Raw genomic sequence first — 23,988 nt, 5'->3', positions numbered from 1 at the left:
AAAAGTTTTCACGCTTTTTCAAAAATAGCAGATCTACAAGCTCAAATGAGCTATGAGCTTGTATATCTGCTATTTTTAAATAGCAGATAAACTATAATATATGGTTAAAGTGGTTAAAAATGATAGTGACACTATATTAACAAATTTTGCTGGGGACCCCCTGGTACTCCTCCAAGGACCCCTGGGGGTCCCCGGACACCACTTTGAGAACCAATGTTGTATACAGTGCGAGGGGAAAAATACCCTATGTCTTCAGTATTTCTCCCACAAAAATGCATCAATGTACACCTGTGACGCCAAACGCGCCATTTCGCATCATCGGGTGCGTCGTTTCGCATCGTCGAGGAAGCAAAACACGTTTGCAGAATAATTCCTTATTTCGCAGGATAAATACACAGCAGACATATGGTATTTTTTTCCCACACTATATCGTCTCTGTCGGGTGGAAACCTCATTATGTCCGAAACCATTACATTTCAGCATTCAAATTCAAAAGTACCAAACGTACAAGCTTGTATATCTACTACTTTTGATGCTTTTGTGTGACGCTGTAGTATTATCAAGTAGAGCGCTAATTTAGGGGAAAAAACGAAAAAAACATAAAAAGTTTAAATATGGAGATGAGCGGTTTCTTGTCCGACAGCAACGATATATAAATCTATGATCTCCTCATATCAGAAGGATGGGATATTCAGGTTCAAAATTGGAGTTCCCTTCAACATGGCAGCAAACACATTTAAGAATGACTCAACAGCAATTGCATGTCAAGGGCACTTTTTAGCAACAACAACAAAAAAACAAAAAAACCTGTTCAATCACACAACTACTGTGCAGCAATTGTTGGACAGCCACTTTAAGAAACAAAAGGACAGGAGTTAAGAAAAAAAATAACAGGGGACACAAAGCAAGAAATTCCAAAATACTGACAATTGTTGGCTCTGACAGAGACGGACAAACCGGTGTTTACTGTTAACTGTCATAATAACGTCTGTCTGTCTGTACTGTATATCTGGTCGTACAGTATGAGACGTTTCAAGTTGTGGCCTCACATTGACCTTTAAGAATGTGAAAAAATTGTGTTGAGTGAGACGGCTGCATTGTAACTTGTAAACCGGGAACGCATTTGTGTCATTTTTAGATTTCTTTGGCTATTCAAAATAGCAGATATACAAGCTCATAGCTCATAAAAATCGCGAAAATGTGTGCAAATCTTTGAATATATATATTTTTAAAGCGAACATTTGTAACTCAAATCTTTGCTTCTGGAGGTTCCTGGAACAAAATATTTAACAAATGTTCGCTTTAAAAATATATATATTCAAAGATTTGCACACATTTTTCACGATTTTTACAAAAATAGCAGATCTACAAGCTCATAGCGCGGCACCGAGTGCCGCGCTATGAGCTTGTAGATCTGCTATTTTTGAATGGCCTAAAGAAATAAAAAAAAATTACTCAGATGCGTTCCTGGTTTTAATGGGTTAAGTGAATTTGACCTTTTTTGTCTGGTAAAGCGGCGACATAAATATTAGTTTCACTGACCTTCTACGTTATTATATGCTGTTAAAAGTTTTTTTTTATAAAAGGGATCCCCTTGCAACATCATGTCAAAACCGGGCTAAAACCTACAGAATACCGACAATGAAATAAAACTAATTAAAACGGTTATAACATCGGGAGTCAGTTTGAGAAAACTAAAAAGAAAAACAAAGCAAAGAGAACAAAAAAAAAAGTAGCATCACAAACAATGTTACATCTTGACACACACAACGCAGGCACAAATATACAAAGCATAACATTATTAGTACGTTTTGTGTTGTTTTCAAAAGAAGAACCGGACCGCACAGTAACATCCTCTGAGTTCATTTTATCCACCTGTGACTCCGAGAGCGTGTAAAAACGCGACCAAAGCGGACCCTTAAGCGCGCTCTCGGAGCTACATTAACCACTTAAACCCCAGCATCCGTTGCGGTCGCGTCGTGAGCTTGTCGACTGGTCTATTTTTTCTAGCGAAAGCTTTCTCAACAATAACAGAAAACAGAAAATACACTAGCATAGACCCCTGAGGGACTCCGCTCAACCATAACCGGAGGGGGGTTTTAAGTGGTTAAACATTGGAGGAGGATCTTTCTTTAACAAAAAAAACGTTTTGGCAAAGTTCACAGTGATCCTTTTCTCTGGTCTTTTTTTCCGTCTCGTCTTTTTTTCTTCATCTCTCAGATGAACTCTCCGCGGAAGGGAAGCGATCGGACGCTCTGCTGCTGCCAGCGGCAGCGCAGGCGGGCCAGCGGCAGGTCCCTGGGGTTGTCGAACTCGGAGAAAAACAGCTGGTTGAGGATGTCATAAACCCCGGCTCTGGCGGCCACCTAAGAACCCCAGAAAGAAAGCAGAAAGAAACACAGGAAATGTTAATGGACAGAAAGGCAACAACGAAAAGCACCAGTCCTGCTGTGTCCTGTGTGGACCAGTCCCTCTGTGACCAAAACAACTGTGTTTTACCGACACTGAACCCACCGCAAACCGCAGAAAGCCGCTGAGTGTTCACTTAACTCTTTAGGAGTTTAACCCATTTAGACCTAGAAATGTCTTCTAAATCCTAACAGTTTTCTAAAAACACTTATGTTGCTATAATATCAGTGGTTCAATGTCAAGGACCCCCAAAAGTATATGCACATGGATGTACTTGGACCCCCATCTCAAAATATGTAGACCCTCAGAAGCAAAGATTTGATTTTTTTTTTTTTGCTTAAAAATACATATATATATATATATTCAAAGATTTTGACAACTTTAAAAAAAAAATCAAAAATAGCAGATCTACAAATTACTCTATATCTGCTATTTTTTTTTATAGCCAAAGTATAAAATATTTTTTGAAGTGGTTACACAGATGTGTTCCCGGTCTTAATGGGTTAAGTGGAGGAGGATTTTACTGGGTGGAAAAACTACAATGACGTAAAATCCTAATGTGTTTTTCTTTCTTTCCGAGTAGTCAATTATATATGGTTGCTGCCGGGCAGAAAACCTTGTCTCCGTATTTTTACTTTGTGTTTTTTCGTAAATTAATGCCCTACTTGATCATCATTACCACAGCGTCACACAAAAGTATCAAAACATTTCAGACATACAAGCAGCTTGACAATCTGCTACTTTTGATATTTTAGAATTTTGAACCGACAGAAACAATATTTATTTTTTACCACATTTTCAAGCTTGTTTAGTTGTCTTGCCAGCTCATTCCTCCCCATACATGTCTGTAGTTGCCACTGCAGTCATACAGTATACCCTAGTGGCTCACCTGCCAGTGAGGAGCCTCCACCGGGAGGACGTACTGTCGTCCCAAAATGATGTATTTGGCCGCGGACCCCCCCATCTCAAAATATTCTGTTCCAGGGACCCCCCCCACCACCCCAGAAGCAAAGATTTGAGTTGAAAATGTTCTCTTTAAAAATATTGATATATATTCAAACTAAAGATTTGCAAAAATGTTCAACATTTTTCATTGTACAAGCTCGTAGCGCAGCATTCGGTGCCACTATGAGCTTGTATATCTGCAATTTTTTGTATAGCCAAAGAAATCTAGAAATGACACAGGTGCCGCCCCGGCCCCGTAGGAGTGCATTGCGGTGACAATGATACGAACACGGACCGGCTGTGTTCACATAGAGGCTCGGCCAAAACAGGATGAACTGCGGTGGATTCGAACCACTAACATGTTTTGGGAAAGTCTTGCTATCGTGTTTCTATAGTTCTTCCCGGTCCCAAGGGGATCAAAGAGAGAATTAAATCTATGCTTCCAATGCTTTTTTTTTTCTCTCCTAGGCGCTGCATACAATAATCATTTTAACAAATCAACATACTGTACATCAAAAGGGAATCTACCCACTAAAGAGCATTGAATCGAATCGAATCAAACACACACACACACACACACACACACACACACACACACACACACACTTATTGGTTTATAAGAAAGCTGATGCAACTGGTAGTGTTTACATAAAGCGGTGCCGAGATGCTGTGGCCATGTATTCACTCCTTTAGCCCCGGGTCTGAGTCATTACTGTATGATTACTGTATGAGCCAGGGTGAAAAGTTGGATGATTTGTCTGGAGAGTTTCCTCAGAGAGAGAGAGGGGGGGGGGGAGAGTGTAGTGTTGGTGTAAAGCGTTACTAGGTCAAGCTGACTCATGGCCATGTTCATGTCCGGGAAAAAAAGAGAAAGAACGAGAAAAAAAAAAGAGTGATGGGAAACGCCATGGACGACCATAAAGACATGTTGGCTGTAGAGGACAGGACAATACACTGGACACACCACAAAAACACTGATTAAACACCACGTTAAAACTGCCACAGCTTGTCCAGTTTACTCGGCCGGCTGTTTTACAACAGCGGTTCTCAAACCTTTTTAATTTCAAAGACCCCCCCCCCCCCATAACTCTGAGAGTGTACAAATTTGGTTCCATTTGTACACGGGGGGGGGGGGGGACCCTGGACCACCACTTTGAGAACCACTGGTTTACAAGCTACCCTCTCTCCTCAGCACTCAGCTAAAGGTTGGAACCTAAACCGCTACATAATGCTCTGAGAGTTTAAATCACTCTCATCTCTGCCAAAAAAATGGACGTCAAATAAATCCACCGCAGAACGTATAAGCCTCATCTCCTTCAGGAGGTTAGCGGAAATATTCAGACGAGAAGTGGAAAAGAAGCAGAGATTTTCTTTTTACTTCAGGGGGTAAAACCAGTGGTGGAAAAAGTACTCAAATGTTTTACTAAAAGTAAAAGTATCAATACTGCAAGGACTCGAGCACAAAGCAGCAGCATTCTGAATGAACTGCAGTCGCCCGATCGATATTGTAGGTGGAACATGTAAACACACTGTTACAGTAGTCACAGATGAATGACGTGGACAAGGTTTTCTCACATTGAGCTCAATGAAAGGCAAACGGAAACCTTTTTATCTGTTAGGGCAAACTGTGAGTCAGACAGACAGACAGACAGACAGACAGACGGAACACAACAGGATGTTGGAAACAGCACAATAGCCTCTAATGCACTTAATGGTGATGATGACCCTTGAGCCAAAGTAAAATAACAGAAAATTGGAAATACTCCAGTTAAAAATAAACTACAATGACGTAAAATGACGTATGTGTTTTTCTGTCTCTTTCTTTCTGAGTAGTAAATTATATATCGTTGCTGTCGGGCAAAAACGTCATCTCCAAATGTGTACTTTTGTTTTTTTTTCGTAAATTTGCACAAAGTAAAATAACTTAGTAAAAATACCTCAAAAGTACAGTACTTGAGTAAATGTACTTAGTTACTTTACACCACTGGGGTACAACAGGATAATATGTAGGAAGACATACTTTGCATACTACGCCTGTATAGCGGGAAAGCTTTCTTCCAAGAATCCGCTGCTAGCTTATACCCCTCATGAAAATGTTAAACATTTATGAATATGTTGTCCGGGGGCTTGTGGGGATACAGCAGCACTGCTCCGGGGGTTATTCAGAGAATGTTGCTATTGGGTTTTGTCATGTGAAACATGCTGAGGAAGAACTTTAATGGAACAATGGCAGAAATAATAGTATGAAAATATGCCTTACTCTCCAAAGCGCTGATTATAGCTTCTTTGGCCAAACACTGGCCGGGCGCAAAACCACCAGAAATCAAACCACAGACACCACAGAGTGTGGTCAATGCAAGCACCCACTCCCTGACCATGCAAAATGTCATGTTTACAATAGAGATCGTGCAAGAGTTAATCGAAAACTAATGAATTTAATTGAATATATAAAAATAATCGATCGTAAACTAATCACTATTTTGGGCATGTCATTATAGGTGAAAAGTTTTTTTAAAAGCTTGTGGATTGGCCATTTTCACAATTTTTGCATGACACCGTTGTGCAAAGAAGTATAAAGTATCGCTTAAGTGGTTAAAAACCTGCACTTCACGATTATTCGATTACGGTAATCCAAAAAGTAACTGACAGAATAATCGCTCAGAAAATAATCGATATTATTTGATTGCAGTCAATACTTTATCACATTGGTTCTCAAAGTGGGGTCCGGGGGTCCTTGGGGGGGTACCAGGGGGTCCCCAGCAAAATGTGTTAATAAAGCGTCACAATCATTTTTACCCCTTTATCCATATTTTTGGCTATAAAAAAATAGCAGATATACAAGCTCATAGCACGGCACCAAGTGCCGCGCGCGCTATGAGCTTGTAGATCTGATATTTTTTTTTAAATCGTGAGAATTAGTGCAAATCTTTGATTATAAATATTTTTTAAGCAAACATTTGAAACTCAAATCTTTGCTTCTGGGGGTCCCTGGAACAAAATATTTGAGATGGGGGTCCGCGGCCTATACATATCATTTTGGGGATCCTTGACATGAAAAGGCTTGAGAACCACTGCTTTATCATACTCAACAAAAACATTTGGCATTAGTCCTACTAGCTGTCTCAATCAAAACAAATGCCACAGCCCCTTGACACTACACAATAACAACACTAAAGATGACTGTACCTTTCCGTCCAATGTGCAATTGTTTTTTTTTATCTGAGTAAAATCTTCCGTACAGTAGCGCCAACCTAGCTTGGAGGAGGTGTTTGCTGGGAAAAGTGTGTGTGGGCGCAGCGGAAGCATTAGTCAGTCCATCTGACTCCCCGGGGAATATATCTGGTTTTGTGGCGTCAAGTAGAAGCACTTAACCTGAATCATCTCTTCCATCACCCGGTTGGGTCACATATTAGGAAGTGTGTGAAAATGGTTATGATTATAGTGGAAGAAGTAATTTTTTTTTTTTTACTTTCCTCTTCTAGCCCAGATTTGAACCTGGTTTCCTGCGTAAAGTGCTGACAATTTTAACCATTGAGCTAATAGAGCCTGCCCTGCTTCCTCAGGGGATAAATTGAAATCTTAAATTGAATCTTGACCATCAGGTCAAAATGTGTGCACATTAAGGTAATCATCTGGGGACCCCCCCCAAAATAATTTGGTGGGGTCATGTCTTTTTTTCAGAAAACTATTTTCTGAAAAACTTATGTTGCTATATCAGTGGTGCTCAAAACTTTTTAATGTCAGACAAAGACCCCCAAAATTATTTGGATTTGGCCGCGGATATTTTGTTCCAGGGACCCCCAGAAGCAAAGATTCAAGTTAAAAAGTATATATATCTATTCAAATATTTGCACAAATCTTCACGATTATTCAAAAATAGCAGATCTACAAGCTCATAGCGCATGAGCTTGTAGATCTGCTATTTTTGAATATCCAACCAATGTGCTATATATTATACAGTATCTCAAATCTAAAATGACACAGATGCTTTAATGGGTTAAGTTATGCCCTTGAAGGGTTCAATGTTATGTAATAACTCTGTATCTTTAGGCTCTGCTTCAGGGTGGATTGTGAGCTGGGGGTGGGTGGGGGGGCGGCCAAATGCATATCAATTTGAAGGTCCTCCTTGGCACGAAAAAGCTTGAAAACTGCTTATTTGGAGGCATTTTGGAGAATCGGCCTCAGGTCATAATGGGTTAATTGTCGACCAAAAATGTCAAGATCATGATAGGCCTATAGGTGTAAGAGGGGTTGTGTGTGTGTGTGTGTGTGGGGCGGGTCCAAGCAGCGAGAGAGGAGGGGGGACAGGGAAGGGGGGACGGGGGACGGTCCCAGCAACGAAGGGGGTTGGTCTTTTCCCACAGTCGGCTATCTCAAAGGCCTCACATACCTAACCAGGTCCCGTATACGCTACAGCAGGGGGGACAGGGAGGCCTCTGTGCCCCACATCAAAACAGCTGGAGTTGACTGATAGGGTACCTCTCCTCCAGGCATCCGTGGTATGCACCGTACACAAGTCTGGCCATTGTATCGTCCGCCGCGTTTGTGGTTTTTCGCAAAACTTTGGATTTCACAAATTCACGTACGTTTACCCCCCTTGCCCCCCCCCGCTCTGATGTTTGTCACCCCCCCCCCAACTCTGATCTCTTCTGCGTCGTCGCCCCAAACGAGGCAATGTAGGCTAATGACTGCCAGAGACAATATTTGTTTGGTACGTACGCCCACAATGCGCGCTCTGTCGCCGTTAAAATGACACGCCGCTTTTTGCACACGCGCAACGTCATCACGCGGGGCAATTAGATGTAGGTGTTTTCGACGCTTTCGTGCCGGCGTTTGGCGAAAACAGTGGCGCCCGTCCTGAAGCGTTGCACATGATCGCTTTGTGTGCATAGGCACACGATCTAAGGCAGTGGTTCCAGTGCAGGCTTAACGGAAGGGCTGAAGCACAGGGCATCAACCTTGGGGGGGCACCAAACGGCGGGGAGAAAGTGAAAGGAGACTCAACTATCACCAAAAAGAGATTCCCCTCCGCTGACAAAACCGTCCGGGGGGCACCGAAATGGGTTGTAGCACCTCCAGGCACCACAAAGGGTTAATTCGGCCCCGAGTGGTTCCCAAATTTTTAAGCTCGAGACCCAAAAGAGACATTTTATGTCTAACCCCTGGACCCGAACTAGTGAAAATAGGCGATCAGAATCAGAATCAGTTTTATTGTCACATCACAGGTTTACACGGTAAAAAAGTGGGTGAAATTCTTTTTTGTACATCGTTCCCATCGCAACGTTAGTTTCCATAGAAAGAAGAGGGGGGGGGGGGAGAAGAAGAGGGTGGGGGCTAAGTGGGAAGGAGATCAAAACAAGAGAGCAACAGAAGGCCAGACAAGTTATCTACATATTTACAAATTACCTGAGATAATAAAAACTAAAAAAAACTAAACTAAGGTGCCTGAGCATAGCAGCAATGTATTGTATACTGTGCATGTTATACTTATACTGTGCATGATAGACAATGGACGTTAAGGTGCTTAGAGGAAAAGGAGCACAATAAAAAGACAAAAAAAAGTCAGTGCGTTATACAAGGGATTAAGGTGCAAAAGGTCAGTGCGTGTCCACCTAGAGTGGACCGACCCTAGTATAATCCGCAGGTAGCTCCATGAGGGAGTGCAACAAAAAGTCATTTGTACCTGGTGTAGTCCACAGGTGTGTCATCTACAAGCTTGCAATCCGCCGAGATGTGACGTGAGTGATGTTTGTTGTGAGCTTGTACTGTAGATCGATATTTTGGACCCTGAGCTTACATGAATACTCACAGAGGCAAGGAAAGTTTATTTGTAGAGCACATTTTCAACAACAAGGCAATGTATGTGCTTTACATAAAACATTAAGCATTGAAACGCATAATAAAAGGATATTTGAATCCAGTAAAAAGGAAGATTTTTTTTTGAATACAGTAAAGCAAAATATTTTGTAAATACATTATCTCAATAGGGCAGCGGCAAACAGAAGTTTTTTTTTTAGATGTGATTTAGAAGAACTGAAAAGTTGTAGCAGACCTGCAGTTTGTTCTGGGAGTTTGTTCCAGATATATGGTGGGCATAGAAACTGAACGTTGCTTCTCCCACGTTTAGTTCTGACAGAAAACAGACTTTTCCCAGTCGAGAGCTCTGGATGGTTCATGATATCGGAAGATCAGAAATGTGTTTTGGCCTTCAAACCATTTAACCTACTGTACTGAAATCGACTCTTTCACACACACACACACACACACACAGCCAGCCAGCCAGCCAGCCAGCCAGCCAGCGTTAAAGATCTAAAAGCTGGAGTATTCAGGACTCGAGCACAAAGCAGCAGCATTCTGAATGAAGTGCAGTCGCCCGATCGATGTTTCAGGTGGGCCTGTAAACACACCGTTACAGTAGTCACAGATGAATGGCATGGACAAGGTTTTCTCACATCGAGCTCAATGAAAGCCATACGGAAACTTTTTTATCTGTTAGGACAAACGGTGAGACAGACAGACAGACAGACAGACAGACAGACAGACAGCACACAACAGGATGTTGGAAACAGCACAGTATCCGTGCTGGCCCTCTAATGCACTGCTAATGGTGATGATGACCCTTGAGCCCTGCCTCTAATGATCGAACCACGGTCAGTGTGTGTGTGTGTGTGTGTGTGTGTGTGTGTGTGTGTGTGTGTGTGTGTGTGTGTGTGTGTGTGTGTGTGTGTGTGTGTGTGTTTAATGATTATGCCTGGGGGGCATGGGTGGGCTGAATGCGAGAGATCTGCTGCAACTCGTCCAATACATGGATCACTTAGACAGGAGGAGGGCAGTACAATCCATACAGCAGTGGTGGTGGAAAGTAACTAAATGATGCGAAGCCTGCGGAGATATAGTTCAGGCAGACAACTCAAGAGGAGTTCCTGCTCTCTCCATCTGATTGGGGCGGGGTTATTTAAACCTCCCTGCTCACAGCTCATTCTTCTTGCTGCTGCTCTGCTATGCTGCTGCTCTGCTATGCTGCTGCGCTGCTGCTGCTGCTTTGTGCTCTGATCTATGAAGTGTTTTTTTGTGCTCTTAACACCACCCCAGCATCCACCTGTGGGCTCTGTTTCTATAGGATTCCCTTATGGGGGTCCATTTCATTCCATTCCCTGTAAAATGTAGTTGGCAAATCATTTATTATAATTCATGCTTACGGGGAATGAATGAAATGAGAAGGAGACGTCTATTATCGGCTAATGCCAGGGTTCGAGTCATGTCAAGTCATCTGTATTCATACAGCGCATTGAAAAAAAAATCACACCCAGTGTGAAGAGTGTGGTGCCTTTGAATTAGTGTAACTGGTTGCATCCTTGTGTTGCAATCAGCTGCAGCTGAAAACCTTCCTTTTTATTATTAGATATGCTTTTTTCACTACTTCTGTGCTACGCTCTTGTATGTTAAAGTAAGGCATTAAAAAAACAAAACATAATTTGAAATAGGGAAATATGGAGGTCTCTGCCTGACAGCAATAATATAAATAAACATTTAACCGATTAACCCATTCAATCCAGAAACGCATCTGTATCATTTTAGATTTGAGCTATAACCATTATTTTATACTTTGGCTATTCAAAAATAGAAGATCTACAAGCTCATATAGCGCGGCACCGAGTGCCGCGCTATACAAGCTTGTAGATCTGCTATTTTTTGGGAAAAGTCCGGGAAAATGTGTGCATCTTTAAATCTACATATTTTTAAAGCTAACCCTTGTAACTCAAATCTTTGCTTCTGGAGGTCCCTGGAACAAAATGTATTTAAATTTTTTTTTATCTATTCAAAGATTTGCACACATTTTCATAATTTAAAAAAAATAGCAGATCTACAAGCTCATAGAGCTTGTAGATCTGCTATTTCTGAAAAGCCAAAGAAATCAAAAATGACACAGATGCGTTACCGGATTGAATGGGTTAAAAGTGGTTAAGGCCGACATGGGATCCGTTTCTAATTGCATGGTATATACTTACTGTAAGTGGAGATGGCCTGTAGTTAAAATGGTAAATGGTAACTGGTGGTGCATTTACACAGCGACCTTTATCCAAAGCCCTTTACAATGTGCATTACATTACATTCACACACCCACGGTGGAGGAAACCGTGCAAGGCACCAGCAACCCGCTCATCGTTCAGTTCCTTTGCTCAAGGACAATTAGAGCACCGAAGTCTGACGAAATTCTGAAATTCAGAAATTCTGAATTCCCATAGACGCCTTAACCCATTAAGGCCTGAGGTTCCGATTCAACAAAATGTCTTCTAAATCCTAACAGTTTAAAAAAAAAACGAATGTTGCTATGTCAGTGGTTTTCAAACTTTTTAATGTCAAGGACCCCAAAATGTATACGTATTTGGCCGTGGACCCTCAGAAGCAAGGATTTGAGTTAAAAATGTTCGCTTTAAAAATATATATACTCAAAGATTTGCAAAAATAGCAGATCTACAAGCTCGTAGCGCGGCACTCGGTGCCACGCTATGAGCTTGTATATCTGCTATTTTTGAATAACCAAAGTGTAAAATAATGCTCTTTTGCTCAAATGAAAAAGTGACACAGATGCGTTCCAGGTCTTAATGGGTTAATATCACATCAAATAAGAACTGTGTTCCAAAAATAAACAAATGATCCCGGCAGTTTGACTCTTATGGATATGAAGCATCAACTGACTGAAAACCTAATTACCGCCAAATTAGTTACATTTTTGCCAGAAACAGACTGTATCAAATATAAGTGACTGACTATCGTAAACGATACAGAGCCTCCTCCCTGACAATATCGCCGAGACAGTTTTGTTTATTTTTGGACCACAATTCTTATACGAGACGATTCTAAGACGACCCAATGTTATTCTGCATAGAGAAATTACTTCCACAACCCAAGGGATGGACGAGTGACGTCAGGACTTCCGTGCTCTATTGAACACTAACCCAGGGGGAGTCGGGGATTGAACAAGTAACCTTCCCATTCCCCGTTGTTGAGTTACTTTTCTCCCCCATTGTTAATATTATTATGCATGAAACCATTTCTAAGTGCACATTCAACATAAACAACACAAGTGGCATTATTATCAGTTGAAAAATGACATCCCCCAGGGAGTGGGCTTGGAAATGTCAGCTAGCCTGGAGGCAATAGGAGACGAGTGATGTGTCAATTTCATTTTAAAAGTTTCTGCTAAAGTCAGCCTGGAACTTAAGAAATCATGGGCATTGGGCATAATGCCAAGACGGGCTAAAACACTGATTAGAACAACACTCTCTGCTTCAGGTGTCCAGACTAACATTTTACATGAGCACTGCTACAGTACCACTATGTTGTTTTTCTTCAGTTAGTGGCAGGCAGGAACAACATCATTTGTTCACACAAACAATTTGCGAAGAAGGCGCCTCCGGTACCACACGACTGGATAATTGCATTCCAGCTTTTATTCTAGGAGATATTTCATATTAACCCATTAAGACCAGGAACACATCGGTGTGTTTTTTTTTCCGATTTCTTTGGCCAATCAAAAATAGCAGATCTACAAGCTCATAGCGTGGCACCGAGTGCCGCGCTATGAGCGGGTTTTGTACCGTAACCTGGCTGATAAGGTTTGTTCTTTCATGAATCCTTAGTTGAGAGGTATAGATCAGTCAGCCCGGAACACTATTGAGTGACTGAATGAAACATACTAGGTAAAAGCTACAAGCGGATGTAGACAGGGAATTATTTCTTTGGTGTCATGGACAAAATCCACTTAAAACTAAAACATACGACGATGTTAAAGCACGAGTGGTTGGATACGGAGAATTCTTTCTTTGAAGTGATGGACAAAGTCCACTCAAAGCTAAAATATATGACAGTGAAACTCAAAACAACTAGTGTTTGGATAGGGAGAATTCTTTCTATTTTTGAATAGCCAAAGTATAAAAGGTTAAAGTGGTTACAATTATTGTGATGCTATATTAACACATTTTGCTGGGGACCCCCTGGAAGCCCCCACCCCCAATGTGCAGCAGACTGAATACTGCTCTTCATTCATAAACTGAAGTCATACTGTTTATGGCAGGAGGGTTTCCTTCCTCTCTATTAGCTCCTTTAAAAAAGGGTAAGAGAACTGATCTGCTGATTTGAACTAAATATTTTCTTTTGAGCTGAAATGCGATCCCCTTTTGTTTAAAGACATAATGCCTGCTGAACTTGTGAACTGTGAACTTTTGAACTTGAGCCACGAATGGGGGGAAAATGCAGGACATACAAAGAAAACACCCAACGCTGTATTGAAAACTAAGTTGTGTTTTTGCTAGACGGGTCTAGCTACTACTCCAGTTACTTTAGAAAGTATTCTGTTGATCAGCCTTATTTCTATACACGTTAACAGTAGATTGATTGGTTTATCGAGTGAAATGTATATATAGTACCTTAATTAGGAGGGATAAGCCCCTTGAGATGCATCATCTCATTTTAGAGGGCGTCCTTTGCACGGGGCTAACTTCAATACGTGTGAATGATTCATAGAAGGAAATGTTATGTGTTGTTTGTTTAAGTCCATCTCTATGCACGGGAGGAATCTGATTTATTGAACGACATCTGTTTGCTTAACCCATTAAGACCGGGAAAGCATCTGTACAACTTAGATTTTAAACACATTATTTTATACTTTGGCAATTTTTGAAAAATTTTTAAAATGTGTGCAAAAATAATAAACATATAATTTTTTTTAAAGCAAACATTTTTAACAATTCTTTGCTTCTGGGGGTCCCTGGAACAAAATATTTTCAGATGCGGGGGGGTCCGTGGCCAAATACATATAATTTTGGAAGTTTGAGAACCACAGATATATAGTAACATAAGTTTTTTCAGAAAACTGTTAGGATTTAGAAGACATTTTGCAGAATCCCCCAGAAGCAAAGATTTGAGTTACAAATGTTCGCTTTAAAATATATATTCAAACACATTTTCACAATTTTTCCAAAAATAACAGATCTACAAGCTCGTAGCGCGGCACCGAGTGCAGCGCTACGAGCTTGTAGATCTGATATTTTTGAACAGCCCAAAGAAATCTAAAGTGACACAGATGCGTTCCCGGATTGAATGGGATAAGCGTACTTCTATGCATGTGTGAATGAGTGATTGATTTATTGAAGGCGATGCAATGCTTTGTTTGCTTAAGCATATTCGCCAGAAATAGAGACACTGAAGTCTTTTCACCGTTCCCCAAGAATGCTATAGTTTATTATGGAGTCCTTACATGGTTTTATTATATATACCAACATCCTGGTTAGAAAAAACGGAAGAGAAAAAAAAAGGAGGAGAAAGACGTTTTACTTTTCTACCGTTCCTGTCGGGTGGAAACCTTGTATGTCCTTTGTTATTATTATTAAAATAAATTAAAAATACAAATTATTTTAACCCATTAAGACCTGAGGCCGATTCTACAAATGCCTTCGAAATCAGTAGTTCTCACACTTTTTCGTAAATAAAAAATCTTTCAACATTTTTCAAACACTTCCAAGATTTAAAAAAAAAAGCTCAATAATAGCAGATGTACAAGCTCGCAGCTCGTCACTTCGTGCCACACTGTGAGCTTGTGCATCTGCTATTTTTTAATAGCTTGTATATCTGCTATTTTTGAATAGCCAATGCTAAAATATAAAATGACAGATGCTTTCCCGGTTCTAATGGGTTTAAAGTAACTCACAGGGTGAGCTTGTAGATCGGCTATTTTCTCTACTTTTGTGTGTAACTCTTGTATGATGAAGTAAAGACATTCTTTATACGGAAAAAAACGTAAAAGGTGAAATATGGAGATACAAGGTTTCTGCCCGACAGACAACGATACCTACCTTGCACCCCTAAAATAGTGCAGTGTGTGAAAACGTTAGCACACGCACGCGCGCACGCACGCGCGCGTGCGTGCGTGTACGTCTGACATAATCATCTATTAAAAGCTGTCTGGTGGTTCCCATCTCCAGACACTGACCATAACTCCCCTGTGATTTAGAGCCAAGTCTATTTCAGAGAGCTTACTGTACACACAGTTATCTCATGCTGGGATACAGTCCCTGGTCAATGGAGTGCATGTCAGAGAAACTCATTCACTTTGCATTCAGACAGAGAAAACATTATTACTCTGTCCTCGTGCAACTTGGAGCGTTTTCTTTCTTTCTTTCTTTCTCTACACACGTAAATAAGAATTAACCCTAGTTTCCCTATTCTGGGCATGCATGGATTTTAAAGCAAAATGAAATCTCACGACTGAAAAAAATGTGTATGGCCAAAGTCCTATTATGCGATTTGTGAAACGGTGTGAAAGGAGGCAACTCACACTATAGCGTCCTACAGAATTAACACAATATGTAAAATTATGATGAGTCCTATTGTTCCTGCTGTTCTACAATGCTGCCAACAGGTGATGAAATCACTAGTGTCAGAGATCTGACACTAATTTTGACCTGATGGTCGAGATTCAATTTATCCCCTAAGCAGGCAGGCACCATTAGCTCAATGGTAAGGAAACCTGGTTCAAATACGGGGTAGAAGAGGAAAGTATAGTGCTGCTTTAAGTGGTAAAAATACAGTAAGCGGCATTGTCACGCATTGCAATTCATATCACGGTATTCAGCACAAAAGAAAACTGCAATAAATCTGTGTTATTTTCACTGCAGCACAGCCCAACAAAACATGAAATAAAAAATACATTTAGCACATCGTCAAATAGTTGTGCATGGATCGAATATCATAGGGATCAGTACACAAAGCTATAATTATCACTTTCTAACATCTACTGGACTACTGCATAGCTTCACTATGTGGTCTCCTGTCCCCTTGGGTCCATGTCTGCATTTCAGTGGTAGAAAGTAACTATGTACAGCTTTACTCAAGTACTGTTCTTGAGTACTGCACAATTCTGAGGTCTCTTTTATTTTACTAGGGTGTATACATTGCTTGATACTTAATACTTCAACTGCACTACATCTCACAGGCAAGCATTGTACTTTTTAACTCCGCTACTTTAATGATTTGACAGCTTTAGTTATTAGTTACTTTGTAGATTTGGATTATTAATACAAAGCATAACTTAAGCCCTATTTTATATTTGGGCCATTCGAAAATAGCAACGTTTTCAAAACATTTGAATAATATTTATTGCTGTACTTTAAGTACTACTTTGATGCCAATATTTTTGTACTTTTAGTCAAGTAGCATTTTGATGGGGGTCCGCGGCCAAACACCTATCATTTTGGAGGTCCTTGACATGAAGAACCACTGATATAGAAACATAGGTTTTTTTCATAAATTTGTTAGGATTTAGAGTATATTTTGATGCCAAAAAACGTTAGTAATTTTAGTCAAAGTAACATTTTGAACGCAGGACTTTGTACTTGTAACTGAGTATTTTTTAGGTATTGCTACTTTTACTTAAGTTAAAAAAAAATGAAATGGGAGTATCTCCTCCACCACTTGGTCCATTGGGTCTGTATTTTCTCATGGCATAACTGGGCCATTAGAGTCACTCTGATGCACCACATATTTTCCTCTATTCATAACAGGAAGAATATGCCCCGATTGACCGCACATATTTCTGTGACAATTGTTTTCATACCGATTGTTCCAGTCTATTTTGGAATTCCCTGTTTTTTCACTCACTTTATTCCACCTCAATAAGGACAAAGAGATATTCATTCATTGATTTCCAAAACATTCCAGCCTCTAGGTCATGTTTTGGCCCGGGCATGTCAGTAAAGATCGCTGTGTGGTTTCATGGTTTTAGATGTATTTTTTACCTTATATCGTTGCTGTCGGGAAAAGCGCTCTCATCTCCATGTTAAAACGTTTGGTGTTTTTCGTAAATTAACGCCCTACTTCAGTGGTTTTCAATCTTTTTCATGCCAAGGACCCCTAAATTGATATACATTTGGCCAAGGACCCCCATCTGAAAATGTTTTTTTCCACGGACCCCCAGTAGCAAAGATTTGAGTTAAAAATGTTTAAAAAATATATATATCAAGGATATGCACACATTTTCAAGATTTTTCAAAAATAGCAGTTCTACAAGCTCGTAGTGCGGCACTCGGTGACCCCCTGGTACCCCCCCCTGGTACCCCCCCAAGGACCACTGGTTGAGAACTACTGCCCTACTTTATCACACAACAGCGTCACACAAAAGCATCAAAGGTTGCAGATCTACAAGCTCAAATCCCGGCGCAAAGCGACGCATTTTGAGTTTGTAGATCTACTATTTTTGCTATTTATTGTCTCCGCCAGGCCGAAGGCATGGCGAGAGAGTATGTTTTACCCCTTGTCCGTCCGTCCGTGTGTCCGTGTGTGTGTCCGTCTGTCACCAGCTAATCTCCGGCACCGTTGGCCCGGTCGCTCCGAAACTGTGCACACACACTCCCTGGATGCCAATTCAGAACCTCTGCCCCAAATCTTTCACATGGGCCTGTTATAGCGCCACCAGGAGGCCGATTTGTGCAAAACCCATTTTTTTATATTACTCCTACAAATTTTATCCAAACGTCATGCAAATCGGTACACAGTATCACTATAGTCATGTGATCAACACGGATCTGTCCGATTTCCCATATTCCATCCTCATTGCCTAAGGTTGGCTTCCAAAGTTTGCAGGATTGGTCCCTTTTGAACAAAAAGCCTCAAAGTATACACACAGCTTGGGATTTCCGTAAAATTTCACACGCACATTCCCACTAGGCCGAGGAAGAAATGCCACCCTTCTCACATTGGCCTGTTATAGCGCCACCAGCAGGTCTAATTTAGCAAAACACATTTTTGGAACAAAATGCCTCAAATCATGAATGCAGTGTCAATGCAAGAATAAATGGCACGGTTGGCACCCTTTTCACATTGGCCTATTATAGCGCCACCAGGAGGCCAGAATAACATACCTGACCTGGCGGAGACCTGTGCTCCGAGGAGCACTTTTTCTAGTTTATCATTGAATCCTGAAAAGTTACAGTTTTGGACATAATGGGGTTCCCACCCGACAGATACGATAACCGTTTTCAACCTGGCATCCCTATTTTGGACATGAGATTCTAGACAGATTTTCAAAATAGCCGATCTATAAGCTTACAACGTGATCGTGATATACACTATAGATGTGTATCTATAATGCAAAAAAACACATTTACACCTGTAAAACTGTGATTCTGAACAATAACGCAACTTAGATATCGTTGCTGTCAGGGCAGAAACCACTTATCTCCATATTTTGCGTTTTTTTTTTTTTTTTTTTTTTTTTTTTTAATCCCGAATCCTGTTTTGGACACATGAGGTTTCCAACCGACATGAAACGAACATTTCAGATGGATTAATTTGACTACTTTATTTGCGCCAACTAGCTGAATTCAGCATGCATGAAAACAAACATTTTCAATGCCAAAATGCCAATGAGCTTAGCGTTAATGAGAACCTTGACAATGAGCTCTCCCTTAAACGCGGGCCTGGTGGGGGGTACAGGCAAGTCATTTCTTTGGAATGCACATACATTTCATGTTCGTTTTTCAAATATTTTTTCCCCCCAAAAAATTGCGAAGCGTTGTGACCAGGGTAGGAATTTCAGGGAGGCCACGGAGGCCATGGCCGTCGTTGCCCCTCAAACAGCATGCACTGAGGCCACAGTGGCCTTAATGCCCCAGCTGACTGTACCACGTTCCCTTCTGTCTCTTTCCAGTGTCTTTTGTTGAGATTCTGATTGCTTAACTTCCCTGAGTTCCTATCTTTAAACCAATGCAGTACCTTTGTTTGGTGCAGGGCTGAGCATGGATCAGATTGTAAATACCTACATTTATTTATTTCACTGCAGATAGTCTACATATTACATTTAAAATCATCCTTAACACTTAAATCCAATTCATTCTTTCAGTGGACAAAAATCTTGTTTTATTTGATGGCCTTCCTGGCATTTGGCCTTTGTGCCCTCAAAAACCTTGTAGATCGGCTATTTTTTCCACGTATAAGGTTCGGGTTCAGGGTACAGGCAACACATTTCTTTGGTCATTTGATGACCGGCTGTCCAGCATCTTTTCACCCGGTCATCAAATTAATGGCTTAGGAATGCGACGAAAAGAAGAAAATCTCCATGAATTCAATGCTTCATGGGGTGTGTAATTGATAGAAACTAAGTAATTTTTTGGGGTGAACTAATCCTTTAAACGCAGGAGGAGCGGCTGGGGGGGGGGGGGGGGACAGGCAACTCATTTGTTTGGAATGCACGTAAATTCCGCGCTTTTACTGTAGGGCCACAGCTGGCCAAACGATTAATGCAGCAACAAAAACACACGAGGCCTGGACATTATGGAGTTCCATGTGTGAAGAGCCGGCAGTACAATAGAACCAGAATAAGCTTGTAAATTCCAGAGGGGGAAAATCCACATGAAACTCATGGTGACGGTTCACGGCGCGCATATACCCTTGAGAGAGAGAGAGAGGCAGCGGTGGAAAGTAACTAAAGTACATTTAAAGCCTCACTATGTAATTTTTATGAATAAAATGTGATTTTGTCCAATCTGTATGGTAGAGTATGTTAACTCATTCAATCCCGGAACGCATCTGTGTCATTTTTAAGATTTCTTTGGGCTATTAAAAAATAGCAGATATACAAGCTCATAGCGCGGCACCGAGTGCCGCGCTATGAGCTTGTAGATCTGCTATTTTTGAAAAATCTTGTAAATGTGTGCAAATCTTTGAATATTTATATTTTAAAGCAAACATTTGTAAAATATTTAGTTCCAGGTACTTTAAGAAGCAACAATTTGAGTTCCAAAAATATATATATTCAAAGATTTGCACAAATGTTCAAGATTTTTCAAAAAATAGCAGATCTACAAGCTCATAGTGCGGCACTCGGTGCCGCGCTATGAGCTTGTATATCTGCTATTTTTTTATAGCCAGTACAGTAGTATAAAATTATGATTCAAGTGGTTAAAATCTAAAATGAAACAGATGCGTTACCGGTCTTAATGGGTTAATACAATATAACTTAATACATTTGGGCTGGTTGTATTTTGTCTCCCTGCTCTTCTATTGAGACATTTAGATCGTGTCAAAGGTCATGTCTCGACCTAGACACAGGATCTGACACAAATGTATCCCCTGAGCAAGCAGGCAGGCTCTATTAGCTCAATGGTAAAAAAAGGAAACTGGGTTCAAATCCGGGGTAGAAGAGGAAAGTTACGTAGTGCTGCTTTAACAAAGTACTGTATTTGGAGACAATTTTGAGGTACTTTTACTTCACTTGTTCATTTTTCGATGGTTTATACCTAGTGGCTTATAACGCCGTGTTTCAAAATTGCATTTCGCTTCTTGTACTCCACGAGCAGTGACAAATAATAAAGCCTTCTTGATTCTCGGGTTCTTGATCTTTTTATATTGCACTCCATGGTGCAAAACCAACTGGCCCTCTGGGACAAAATGACATTGAAGTTGAAGTGGAGAGAACAAAATGAAGTCTGCACACACACTGTGTGTCTGGAAGCAGACTTCATTTTCTTCTCTCCAGTGTATGTATTGTTGTGCAGCACCATCTTTCCTCTTGGATGTGCACGCTTCCCTTTGGACTCTTATTTATAATTGAAGTTGAAGTGCTCTACTTGCAAAGGCTCTCAAAAGTTGGGTCCGAGGAGGGTTCCCAGTGGTCCCCAGCAAAATGTTTTTACCACTTTAACCATGTTTTATACTTTGGCTATTCAAAAATAGCAGATCTACAAGTTCACAGTGCGTCAACATTTTTAGAAAGAAATGGAAAAATCTTGAACATTTGGTTTTCTTGATAATATGTACTCTTCTCTTCTTGGTAGTCCCCTGGCACAAAACATTTTGAGGTGGGGGTCCACAGCTAAATAAATGCCTATTGATTTGGGTGTTCTTGAACATTTTGAGCACCACTGCTTACAAAGCCTGGATTTATACTTAAGTTGCGTGCCATCCGTGTTGCATGCCGTAGATAGCAGATATACAAGTTAGGCGCGTATGTGACGCGTTACGAGCTTGTACAGTATATCTGCTATTTTACTGAACATGACAAACCGCCACGCAACTAAAGTATAACTGAGGCTATAGACCAATTATTTGTTTACCAACATTGAGACTGGACGCACAGGTGACTCTTTCATATAATCAATTTGGTTTCAGTTGATTCCACCTTCTCTTGTGTGTTGGCTAGTGAGGTGCGCCCTAGCGAGACATATACAGCGCGCAATACTACGGTATCATGGCAAGCAGGCTCTGGTGCCATGATCATAGAGCGCTCCCTCCGTTCTCATGACAGCCACTGGAGGTGGGGTTTGGGGGACAACTGCTTTGAATTGTTATTATTGTTTACACACAACAGAAACCAAGGAGTATATATTCCAAGAGCGAGAGATCACAATAAAAACCCTAAGCATTCCTCCACCATACTGGGAGAAAAACAGCATCTGAAAGTTTGATGGGATGCATTTGTGTGAGTGCAGTGACCACTTTTACATTGCATCTTATGAGCGGTGGGGTTCATTTGGTGCCGGCCTGGGCGAGCATACTGGTTCTTATCAGTGTGACGTTGGTGAGACTTGGCAGAATCTAGTTGTATAGAAATACAACAGGATATTTTTATACAACTAGATTCTGACAAGTCCTGGAAAAGACGCGCTGTGATTGGCCAGGAGTCAGGAAGCGTGCCCGCTCTAATATGGTGTCCGCGATACACGTCGCTCCAATGAACTGCAGCGGCCAATGAGGTATCTAGGTTTCTATATCTATGTCTATAACTGTACCTGTTCCATCCACAGTGTGAAGGAGCGCTGCCAGGAGTCCTTCTTCTCCAGATGCAGGTAGGTGTTGAAGAGGATGAGGTACATGTAGCGCTCCAGGTACTGCAGGCTCCTCAGCAGCAGCTGCTGGCGCTCCTTCTCCGTCTTACTGCTCTTGATCTGCATGGGGGAGAGAACGCAGTGTTGATTTCGTCGACTAAAACCAGGATGAAAAATGTTCTTCGACTACCTTTTTTCACTGACAAAAAATAAATAAAAACTAAAGCTATGGTGACAAAAACTAAGACTAAATATACTGACAATTTCGTCAACAAATAAAAACTAGACTAAAATGTTAGGGAGTGACTAGCGGAGAAGAGATCCAGTAGAACTAAAAAAATAAGTCATTTTATGTTTGGTTACGCTCCGGTGTTGCGCTCTGAAAATAGCAGATCTACAAGCTTGTAGATCGGCTATTTTCAGCATGCAACCAAGTGTAAAATCAGCCATTACGACGCCATCAAGGCCCGACAAAATAGCTCACACAGGATACAGAGTAAACAAGTGAAATTGGAAGTGATGGCACAAAGAAATGAGCGTACAAAATTGGAACTGGAAACACTGCAAAGCCTTAACTGATAAGTGGGTACTCTCTCCTGATTGGTTGAAATTGGCAACCCACCTGAAAACGTATTTTCCGTTTATAAAAAATACTGGATAGTTGCAGCCGTAGAAGAATGGTAATTGTATGTGTCTTTCCCGGCATTCTTATCGTGGTACAACAACGCACAAAGGGCCAAACGCAGGCAGCATAAAGGGGCTGCCTAGCTGTTAAAAGGTCAGGTAGCTTGACTCTAATAAGAGGAGAAGCCCCACAATCCCCATCTCTGTAATTACGTTCTTTCTCTAATTACTTCCTGCATGTAGAATGTGTATACTGTATGAAGAATGCTGGTCCTTGCTTGACAATTATTGAGCCTCTTTGATGCAGGAGTAATGATGAAACCTCCATCACAACATTCTTGGGAGACTTGTGTGTGTTCCCCCTTCATTAAATTAAATTCATCATGACACACAATTTTCAAAGAACAAAGCTGAGAAAATAAATGGCCTACAACCGCCTTAAAACAACAACAACTGAGGGGCATCGTATTACTGTACAGTACATGCAATAACAACATTTAACCATTACTAGTGTCACATGCCGTAAAACCTTTAAATTTTTATTTTAAACCAAAGTTTACTGTCTGTATCTGCTATTCAAAAATTTTGAAAATGTGTGCAAATCATGAATATATGTGTATATTTTAACACAAACATTTTAACTCAAATCTTTGCTTCTGGAGGTCCCTGGAACCATTTATTTTTTCAGATGGGGGGGGGGGGGGGGTCCGCAGCCAAAAATATATATTTTGGGGGTCCTTGATGTGAAAAAGTGTGAGAAACACTGAACTAGGCAACTAATAAACTCAGTGCATCACAAGCGGGTCCATTGACATCATCCCAGCGTGGCTCTTACATTATAAACCGCAGGGGGAACTTCATTAACGGCGGGACCACCACAAAAAAAAAACTGGCTGCTAAGCTTAGCGAAGAGGCGTTACGCTGACGAGGCCGTTTCGGCACGGTCTGGTCGGTCGGTGACTCAAAGTCGTGGAACGGCGGGGGTGGGATGGCGGGCGGAGGGGGGGATAGTTTCTTTGTGGGGGGCCTTGATTGCTTCGGGGCCTTGAGGTCAGTCTGGCACGGAGTCAGGAGGAGTGTTTTCAGTGGCAAGGTCTGCCATGCAGCTGCAGAGTTCGACTGTAAGGTTGTGGAGGGGAGGGGAGGGGTGGGTGGTTGTCGGGGGGTTAGGGAAGGTGAAGAGGAAGAC

General features: G+C 41.1%; 1 protein-coding gene across 4 annotated transcripts in view; it reads right to left on the bottom strand.

Moving 5' to 3' along the window:
• Positions 1-759: 759 nt before the first annotated feature.
• pald1a (phosphatase domain containing paladin 1a) overlaps positions 760-23,988 on the bottom strand; it is a 125,255-nt gene continuing 102,026 nt past the window's right edge. For all 4 annotated transcript variants that reach the window (XM_080455906.1, XM_080455905.1, XM_080455907.1 and 1 more), the window contains exons 19-20: positions 22,140-22,295; positions 760-2,366 (exon numbers count right to left, since the gene is read on the bottom strand). In XM_080455906.1, coding sequence (XP_080312032.1) covers positions 2,217-2,366; positions 22,140-22,295 — 306 coding nt within the window. In that variant the 3' untranslated portion in view covers positions 760-2,216. The remainder of the gene's footprint in view (positions 2,367-22,139; positions 22,296-23,988) is intronic.

The sequence above is a fragment of the Gymnoscopelus braueri genome (genome assembly GCF_963280865.1).
Source record: "Gymnoscopelus braueri genome assembly, chromosome: 17".
Lineage (NCBI taxonomy): Eukaryota > Metazoa > Chordata > Actinopteri > Myctophiformes > Myctophidae > Gymnoscopelus > Gymnoscopelus braueri.
Note: the sequence above shows the minus strand (reverse complement) of the source record. Positions and strands in the feature narration are given on the sequence as shown.